We start from the raw sequence: 10,953 nt of genomic DNA, 5'->3' as shown, positions 1-10,953 counted from the left end.
AAAAAACTAAACCGAAACGGTACTTTTCTTCTCTCTCTCTCTCTCTCTCTCTCTCTCTCTCTCTTTGTTCATTGAGATTTAAACGCAAAACTTTGAAATTCTCGTAAAATGTTAGCATAACTATTGAAAATATAACATTAACTTTCGCAAATATAAAAATAAATTAGTGTTACACGAAAAATATATTTTGCAACTATATTCAACAGTTACACTAATTAATAATTTGTTCACATATGTATTTGCATCTGCAATTAAATTCACAAAAACAATTTTATACCGATAATTCCGTACATTTAAATATACAATTGAATACTTTTTACAGTATATTAAATAAAGAAATATAGCTAATGTGATTTAAATTTGTTAATCCATATTCAAATGATATTCAATGATTTTTTAATAACAAACCGAAAAAAATAAAAATTCAAGAAACAAAACATTAAAAATTTCATGATTACAATTACTTTGCGAAACATTTGGTTAAACTATTTGTTTATATCTCGTCGAGTTACCCCAGATTAAAAAAAAAAATCATGTTCCCACGTCAATTTATTGCTGAGAAAATGTAAATTTAGCAAATTTTAACGCACAAATCAGATACGCGCGAATCGCCGAGCCCGATCTTCTCCATTCGAATGCGCGCCGGCTTCCCTCACTCCGCCCTATCTCGCTTGCGTTCTTTAACTTTCTAATGGTTATATGTAAAAGCGTATATATTACTAGTTTCAATAGCTCGGATCGTGTGTTTCTGCTCGAATGTAGGCTTACTTTACATGCCTTTTACAACCATTTATTGACTGTTAAGGGAGGAAAGGACAGTTTTCGACAATTTTTACAATTTTTAAAGCGATCTCGCCATTTTGTTTCAGCCAAATTATCTTTATTTAAAAATAGCATGCAACATAAATTAACATGTCATTCCTCACTTCTGACGTCACGTCCAACATGGCCGCCGCGAGTCAGGAGCCTCTTATATATTAAATTTCATTCAGGATACATGTTAGAATATAACCAATAGGAAATAAATGCTCTTAACGGTCTGAATCTTAAGTACTTATATAATTCTGTGGAAATTTATATACTACGTAATCCTTTCAACTACATGCCGAAATGATTTTTCGGATTTAAAACGCAAACTCTACTGAATTACCTGAATTAGTAATATTATGAGTTAAATTGACTAGCAATTTAACAATTTGATGCTCTTTATTCTTAGAATTATCTTAATAAAGCTGAATGACATATTAAAATTTATGAATAATTAATTCTTATTCTGAAAAATACAATATTATTTCGATTGGAAATCGAACCCGGATCTTTAGCATTCTATGAGAGCGTTCTAATTCTCGATAATCTAAAAACTTAGGACGTTCGCATAACTTAAAATTGTAATTATGATGAATAACTCAATATCTTTAATGATTTAAATTTTTTTTGTACAATATGGGTTTATGTTTGATTCATTTGTAATAAGTTTTAAAAGAATAAGTACGACTGTGTAAATAGTACACATAAATATGAGAGAGAACGCCAATAATCGATCAAAGTTAGATATTATGAATACAATATATGTACAAGGGCAAATCAATAAATTCTTAGAAAATCTGTCAGAGGACACTTGCAGTGTCATATCACATTACTTCTTAACAAGTAGCATTCTTTCAACTAATTACTGTCAAATTTTGAGTGGAATTTATCGCGTGGTTTCATAGACGATTAAAGCGAACAACCTTTATATTTTTTGCAAAATGGAAAAAAACGAATTTCGTACAGTCAGATCAAACATCTACATATGAAAGATTTAACGTCGAAAGAAATCAAAGCTGAGTTGGATAATGTTCATAGCACATCTGCACCAGCGTTTGCGACTGTATACACTGGATGAATGAATTTAAATGTGGTCGTACATTTACATGTGATGCACCTCGTTCGGGATGTCCAATTGAGGCTATTATGCTAAAAATCATCGATAAAGTCCATATTGTTTTAACTGATCGACAAATGAAAGTGCGCGAGCTTGTTGAGGCCACAGACATATAACATGGCACAGTGATTTCAATTTTGCACGAACAATTGAATATGAAAAAGCTTTCGGCAAAATGAGCTGCGTTTGCTCACTGTGGACCATAAGCACGACCGTGTGACGATTTCAAAAGAATGTTTGGAGATATTTCAACCAGATAAATTTCGTCGATTCATTACTGTAGCCGAAATATGGATCCATTACTTCATCCAACGAAGGAAAGAAAGTCAAAACAATGGACTTCATCAGATGAACCAGCTCCGAAGAAGGTGAAGACGTAAAGTCGGCTGGAAAGATGATGGCCACAATTTTTTGGAATGCACGCGGTATAATTCATATCGATTCCTTCTGTCGAAGCAACAATCAATGGCGATTGCTACAGCCTTATTGGATCGTTTCAACATTTTAAAGAAAAAACGTTTCCATTTGGCAAAAGTGCTCTTCCATCAAGACAATGCACGGGTTCACACGTGGCCGGCATCGATGGTTAAATTCAACGAATTCCACTACGAATTGCTTCCCCAGCATATTCGCCAGATTTAATCCCCAGTGACTATTTCCTGTTTCCAAACCTGAAGAAATAGTTCAGAGAAAAGAGATTCATCACCAGAGAACAGTTCATCGCTGAAAGAGGCTTATTTTGAAGCGTTGGACAAATCATATTGTTCGGACGGTTTGAAAAAGTTGGAGAATCGTTTAATCAAGTGAATCGAACTGAAAGGAGACTATGTTGAGAAATAAAAATGAATAAATAAAAAAAATGTGTTTTATTGTTTTTCTAAAAACTTATTGACTTGTCCTCGTATATTCTAAATTTTTAAATTTAATTATCTCAGATATGACTACGCCGAAACATTCGAACAGTAATTGATCTGAGGCGCTAATAATATAAATGTGATAAGGTTAAATATGATAAATATTTTCCGCAATAAGTTCTTTACTAAATTAATTATTTCATATACAGTAATGTCCGAGTTTCGGCGCCTTATCATATTTATATTATTAACGTCTCATATCAATTGTGGTTAATGTTCGAATATTTCGACGCACAGTCACATCTGAGATAATTAAATTTAAAAATATATATTCAAGAATATATATTCATAATATTTAATTGATTTACTGGCGTTTTCTCTCATTTATGTATATCATTTGTAGTATATACTTATAGGATGTGTCACCAAAATCCGAACAAATTTCAATTTAAATTTATTGTGCCTCCGCCAGAAGTTGTTGTTGGCGTCCAAGAAAATCTGATGTTTCTAGTAAACAGTCATATTCTCAAAATGATATTGAAACCAAGTGTGCGGAGTATAATATATTGAATAGCCGCGATTACGGAAGGCCTTCGCGCTGGGCACTCAGCAACGGAAATAATTCGGTTCTTTGAATACCCGAGATCAACCATTTATGACGTTGTGGCAAAATATACAGCTTTAAAACAGTCTAATGGAAGGTTCCAGTATGCCAGCGAGGAAGAGTCACTCGAAAGAACGCACTGCGAGGATCTCTGCAGTCGTTGAAAGGGCTCAAGCGCTGATTTCGGATGACCTAGGGCAATCGTTGCGTTCTGATGGATGTAGTGAAGCCGTGGAAATTGTGGCGTCCGGAAGGCCATATGTTTTTCAGCAGGATGGTGTCGGCTCATGTGAATCATTTGATTCAAAATTGGCTCTCAAACAACATTGATATGTTTTGGTCCAAGGAAATCTGACCTCCCAACAGCTCAGATTTAAATCCCTTGGACTACTACGTATGGAGTGTAGAAAGTAGTTGAAAGGGTCACAAATAAGTCTGGGCATCCCATGTCATCATTAAGGACCACTATTGAGGCAGCATTCGTCGGCATGGACAGCGCTACATTACAGCGTGCGCATGAACGCTTCAAACCGAGAATAGAGGCCGTTCAAGCTAATGGGGAATGTATCGAATAATTATGCTCTACAGGGATTCCCCAAGTGCATGTAAAAAGATTTTTTGTAATATTTAATTTTTTATTAAAAACATTTTATTTAAAGAAATTATTCGATTTGTCTGGATTTTGGTGATGCATCCTGTATAAGACTCATCTATAATTCTTTTTTAAAGCAGAAGACCTATTATGAAGGGAAGGTGGAGTGGATTATATTTCTGCTGCAAGTATCTTACATCTCTTGCTACTTAGAAACGTTCAACGTGATTTGTTTTATGTGAAACGTTGAACGTTTCTAAGTAGCAAGAAATGTAAGATAATACTTAATATTGCAGCAGAAATATGAACAGCCGAAATGTGACGCGATTAAACTTTTTTTGTTCTAACTTTTTAACAAATAACGACCGCTGGCCGAAACTTGTTGGAGATCATTCAGGATCATGACCTTAACAATATATGTCAAAATCAAGATTATTGAAGATAGATCCGTTGTTTTCAATATTTGTATCCAATCTGTGCTCGATTTGGAAGAAAATCGCGATTAAAAGTGGAGATGCTAACTTAACGATAAATTAACACCGCTTTCATTAAATTACATACAAAATAAAAAAATTAGTTCAATAAAATTAAGTATTTCTTATGTGTTTTCAAAATAACAAATCAAAATTAATATAACTATAACGATTTAAAAGATATACGCCAATAAAGTTTGATACGTATAAGACCGATACAAGAGTTAAGTATCAGTTAAAATACAGCGAATTGTTCTTTCACATTTATGTTTTCAAAATATGAACAAGATTTTGGTGCTTATTCCTTTTAACCGATAAATCATCTCCGAAGTGATTATCTATCGCTTTCCTACAAGAGGAAAGAGCTAATAAAAATGCAAATACCAAATTGGGTGTAAATTCCAATTGTTCCTCTATTTATGTACTCTCAAAATAAGTACAACGAGATTTTGATGTTTATCCTCTTTGACCAGAAAATCACTCTTGAAGTGATCATCGCTTCTATACAAGAGTAAAGTATTTAATAGAATTCACGAAGATACATGTAACGCGTGAAATTGAGGAGCATGAGTTGCAAATTAGTGGCTGTGAACATATTACAGAGAATTCTAAGTCTAATAGAACAGGTGGGATATAGTTGTATAACTACCTAACTTTTGTGCAAATTAACTCGTCGGCGTAAGTATATCAGTCGAAATGCAAAGGAAGTTTGAATGGAAGATGAAATGCAGGTGAAGAATATGTGGCTTTTGCTGAGAATAGCTATGCGTTTATTGTATTCTGTATGATGTCTTATAATTTCTGTATATGTGTAAATGCGCGCGCGCGCGCGTGTTAATTTTTACAATTTTGATAAGTTTGATAAGTTTGGTAAATTTCCATGAAATGACGCTACAATCCATTTGATGACGTGACATCTCGAAAGATCCACTCTTCGAACCCCTTCAGGCCAAATTTCAGCTAGAAAGGACGCATAGTTCACGTTTGATAGTCATTTGAAGCGAGATTGACGCGCAAAAAAGTGCTCTACCATCAAGACAACGCGCCGTCCCATAGTCGATCGTTGCAATGACAAAACTACGAATTGGGCTATGAATTGATTCCTCATCCACCCTATTCTCCGGATTTGGCCCCGTGTGACTTCTTTCTGTTCCCAAACTTAAAAACTTGGCTCGGTGGGAAGAAATTCTCGTCAAATGAGGAAGTCATTGTCGCCGTCAATGAGTATTTTGCAGACTTTGAGATGGCCTACTTCAAATGACTACCAAACGTGAACTATGCGTCCTTTCTGGTTGAAATTTGGCCTGAAGGGGTTCGAAGAGTGGATCTTTCGAGATGTCGCGTCATCAAATTGTAGCGCCATTTCATGGAAATTTATCAAACAGCCCACGTATATACTTGGCACTTACTTTAGTAGAAGACATTTTGTAATTTAGTCTATATTGAATTAGGATATATGGGAATCTATAATAAAATTTTTTCGATGTTTTGGTTTGGTCCAGGCACTCGGACTAAAGAAGCGATTGGCGAAAGGTGAACACGAACATAAATCTGGACACAGCGTGCCGCGAACACGACATTATATATTCTCGGAGTAACAATCTCACTGACAGACATACAGCGGACAAGGTACTCGTCGACAAAGCACTAGGACTCGCGTCATGGCGAAAGATTCGACTCTGAGCGAGAGAGTCGTCTGGGATGAAAACAAAGGCATGAGCATGAAACCGAAGATGACGAAGAAAAAGACGATGAAAAAGCGGATACTTCTGATACGGTGAAACGAGGGCGGCGCATTACCAATTCTGCCAATTTTGAACGCGCTCGGATCCTTGATCGGCGTAACGTGATGGAAGGATGTATTATAGTAAACAACAGTAAAGCCGCGCGACGTTAGCTCGAGGAGCTGCAATGTCATAACGCGATAGAACATGATCGCGAGCTATATCACTCCGTACAAATACTGACGCGGACTGTATCTCGACCATACAAACACGGATAAGACGTAGTAACAAAAAAAAACGTCAAAAAAACGATAAAAATGGCCGCGGATGTAACCAACGTGCAATTGGACCAGCTTGCGAGGCGTATGGGCGTATCGTACTTTATAGGTATTCATGCGTAACGTTTTACCGACGAATTTCGGCGCGGCTGAAAAACAAAAACGATATCGTAAATCTGATGATGCTACGAGTACTCCCAGTACTCATTATAATGTATGCGAAGAGGAACACGTCGTGTACTTCGAGTTTTGATAATAAATACACGGAATTTTCGCCGAGCGTGCCGCTGAAATACAAGATATCGAAAAGGTTGGCACAGATCATTTACCTTCCGATCATCGCACGAAGCATTACGGATCTAATGATATGGTATTGTCGACCAAATCGGATGATTGCTCGATTTTCGAGAAGAGATTATCGTCAGATTGCACGTACGACAGCTATAGCAATAACGTGAGCGTGAGATGCTTGTGAATAGAGCAGAGCGCAAACAAAGAGATAACACTTTCTTTACAAGGTCGGCGTCACCGTTCGATACCGATAACATTCGCTCATCTAGCTACATCAGGAAGAAGAAGTTTAACACGTCGAACATAAAATTTTTTAAATCTTTGGGATTCGCGATACGCAACTTTCGAGATAAATGATATCCTAAACATCACGAACGATCCGATCTTGAAAGTTGTTCAAGATCATGTCCTAAATATCATTTGTTCAAGCCATTGAAGGTTGTATCTCTTATTCTCATTGTTACTAAATTTGGACTAAAAATTCATTTTATGAATTTATAATATCATGTTCCCCATTGAAATCGAAAAACTTTCGTCTGAAATATTTTTTAAGAAAATGCATATTTTTCAAGAAATTAGCTTGATACGGTCGCTCTGTTACTTCTGTATATAATAATACTACATTTTGAGAGAGAGTGCGAGTGGCTGATATTAAATAAATACATTTATTGTAAAGATACAAGCAAGTCTTTTTTTCGTGAACTACTAAGGATCGCGCTAAGGATCGCGGAATATATTAAATCGAGCAATCGATCAGAAAGCGGAACTGAGACGCGGAATATAATTGTGTGTGTATGCGTACGTGCGTGCGTGTATGCGCCAATTATTGATATCAGATCTATATATCTCATGTTTATATACCTCATTCAAATTAGTTTAATTTTTATTTATGAGATTTTCATTTGGTGGCAAATATACAAAAATAGATTTACTTTTACTTTTTTAAGTTAGATATACTATCATTTGAGTTGCAATTCTTAATCAAGGTTTGTATATGATTTGAATTGAGTGAGGTAACAATTTTTAAAGATTATAATTTAGCGCCTATTATTAATATCAAATCTTTTATATACCTGATTCGTATCGTTTAAATAGAATTATTTATAGGATATATTTCATTTAATAGATACAAAAGTACGCATCACTTAGGTTTCATCAAATATTTTAATTTAATAAAATTTTTTTTACAGAGTATCCACAACATTTTTTTACCTTTTTTTAAAAAGAAAACATGTATACTAATATCTCGTGCATTCTATAGTGTTTAATGTCTTCTTATAAAGTATATGAATTAATCAATTTAATACATGTTTTTTTCGAAGAATCGAAGAATACACTCTTAGCGCCTTTTTCTACTCTTTTTTAAAAGATAAGTTTTGTACTGATGTATTTTATAGTATTTAGTGTTTCTTTATAATTCATTTTTTAATTTAGAAAATTTTTTTCTCGCGGAAACATATATTTGTACCGCCTTCATATCTATTTTAAAAAGATGAATTTATATACTAATATCATGGTTTTTATAGTTTTTAACGTCTTTCTATATAAATAATATATAAATTATATAAAGATTATACGTTTCGCAGGTTTTCTCCGTGTCTAAATCCAATATCAAGCTGCTTCTCGCCGTGATGAAGTGGACTGCAAGGTTCACGAAACGTAGGCATTCCAAAACTGAATCTGGACACGGAGAAAATCCGTGAACCGCATAACTTTATATAGAAAGTATCCGTGGAAGTCTCAAGAATAATATAAGAATAGTATATAAATTAATTACTTTAGTACATTTTTTTTACGATGATTTTTAACTGTAACATCAGGGTTGGAAAGTCACTCAATCGTTATTTACAACGAATTGGAATCATTACTGAAAAATAGTAACTCGTTATTTATTATTTTATTAAGTTTTGTGTAAATTTAACTGATTTGAGTAAATTTAACATTGCCTCTCTTTATTATTTTCTATTATAAAACCATCTCTTATCTCCTCCATTTTAATCTTTGATTCGATGACTCATGCCCATCATCTGTTACTGATCCTTTATCATTTTTTTACCCTTTGCATTTTAAAATGATTTAGTTTCTTTAATCGCAGGCATGCAAAAATACGACTTTGAAAAGTCCACTGATATGTAGAAGTAATTTCCGACGTAATTTTTTTGCATCCAAATCTGACCACAAATTGTTTAGCACGTCAGGCTTTTGAAATTTTGGATTCTATATCCTATATAACTTAAAAGTGCAAAAGTAGCCGTTTTTTTGATTTTCAGATTACAACAATAATTTTAAACCTGAAGATATTCGATTTAACTTATTATCAATCAATATTGTTCTTTCATTGTAACCAAATCTTTCTATCTTTGACTGTTGGTTATTATTCGATTTCCTTTTTGATTATAAACGATCTAACTTGAAACTTAAAATTATATCTATTTTTTAAAAAATATTCTATATTTTAAGATAAATTTGACACTGTCTAATCAAGAACTAGTTTTTGACTAAATAATTTGTGCTTAACTGTTTGCGATATGGTTGATTGATGTTATGAAGCTTCCTTCTTTTTACTGTGATTTAAATTCTTTAAAGTTGTTTTTCCATAATTTATCTCTGATAAAAATTATTTGTCATAATTTTTAAATATTGATCTGTGTTTCATCAATATCGAGGTTCTTTTAGTGAGTTGGAAGGAGCTTACTATGACAAGTTAATCATCACGTATACAGGGTGTTCCAAGAAAGTTGGGACACCTGAACATCTAAGGAAAATATAAGTTTAACAGAAAAGTGTTTAGACAAAAATTGTAGAGTTCAAAAAGATCTATTTACTGATCTTATCAATTTGATCTTGGGTGGCATTGCCAAAGTCAGGTCAAAGTCACATCAATTTTTGAAGAGGGTCACTTTACTTTTAATTCCAGAATCTAATAGCTAATAGCTATAGCTCGAGAGTTTTTCAAAACACTACAATAAAATTATTTTTCATAAAGTATTTTTCGAGTTTTAAGGCTTAAAAGTTTCAGTATTGTTCAGGATTGTTCAAGATCATTTCCTAGATAACATTCGTTAAATCAAGATCATTGGAGATTACTTCTCTTATTTTGGTTTTACATAAAAATGAATTTTCATTGCAAACTAAAAATAAGACATTAACAATGATCTTGATTTAACGAACAAATGTTATCCAGGACATAATCCTGAACAACATTCAAGAGGTTTTATCCATTGGTCAGATCACCTTGTGCGATGCTAATGCCAGCACTGCAGCTTTCAAGCATTTCCTTACGGAAATAAACTATTGAAATATCAATAATTATTATTGGATTTTAATAGTGATTATTCGCTCTTTAATAGTGATTATTTATTATCTAATAATCGGATTGTTCACAATGATTACTTCCCAATAGTTTTGACGGAGTAATTGGTTGTTTACGACGATTTTTAATCCGACAGACCAGTGGCACACATTGATGTCAAAAAATTCCTAGCCTAATCGAATTTTGATGGTTATCTCAGAAGTAAGTCGGATTAGATCGAATAGATTGTGAGAAGTGCAATGTGTTCTGCGTGATGTAAATTTAATAAAAAGAATGCATAAAGACAAAAAGGTATGTACGTTAATTATTATTTTAATAATTAATATTGTGTATTTTATTTTAAAATATATATCAATATATACAATAATGGAAATATATACAGTTTAGAGAAGTCTAAAAAAGCAAATATAACTTCACTGTACTAATTATTAATCTATAACTTAATTAAAATATAATATTTGTACAGATGTACAACTTTGCTCCCGCCGTTTTCCTATAGATGGCTTTAGTGGTAAGTGGTGGTCGAAATAAATAGATCATAGAAGTCAACAATAAACTTGGGCATCTGTCAACATAACCTTATAGAAACATTAGTCGATTTGTGTCTGCATCATAAAGTTATTCTCGATTGAAAATGTCAGTTTACGAGCCAAATTCTCGTCATTTGCGGGAGGTTTTAATTTTTTGCTTCAATATGAAGAAATCTGCGGCTGAGGCTCATCGAATGCTCTCAAATACTTATGGTGAGGCCGCTATTAGTGAAAGAACGTGTTGTGAGTGGTTTCAACGCTTCAAGAACGGTGATTTTGACGTCCAAGGTCATGCTCTATATTTGGTGGGACCAGCTCGGCGTAGTGTATTATGAACTGTTAAAACCGACTGAAATAATCACAGGCGATC

General features: G+C 33.7%; 1 protein-coding gene across 1 annotated transcript in view; it reads right to left on the bottom strand.

Moving 5' to 3' along the window:
- Positions 1-6,800: 6,800 nt before the first annotated feature.
- LOC105620827 overlaps positions 6,801-10,953 on the bottom strand; it is a gene marked incomplete at its 5' end in the record, with an annotated part of 6,734 nt that continues 2,581 nt past the window's right edge. The window contains one exon of the mRNA XM_012202304.1: positions 6,801-6,890. Coding sequence (XP_012057694.1) covers positions 6,801-6,890 — 90 coding nt within the window. The remainder of the gene's footprint in view (positions 6,891-10,953) is intronic.

This window comes from Atta cephalotes (assembly GCF_000143395.1).
Source record: "Atta cephalotes unplaced genomic scaffold scaffold00029, whole genome shotgun sequence".
Classification (NCBI taxonomy): Eukaryota; Metazoa; Arthropoda; class Insecta; order Hymenoptera; family Formicidae; genus Atta; species Atta cephalotes.
This window is presented reverse-complemented; position numbering and strand designations above follow the sequence as displayed.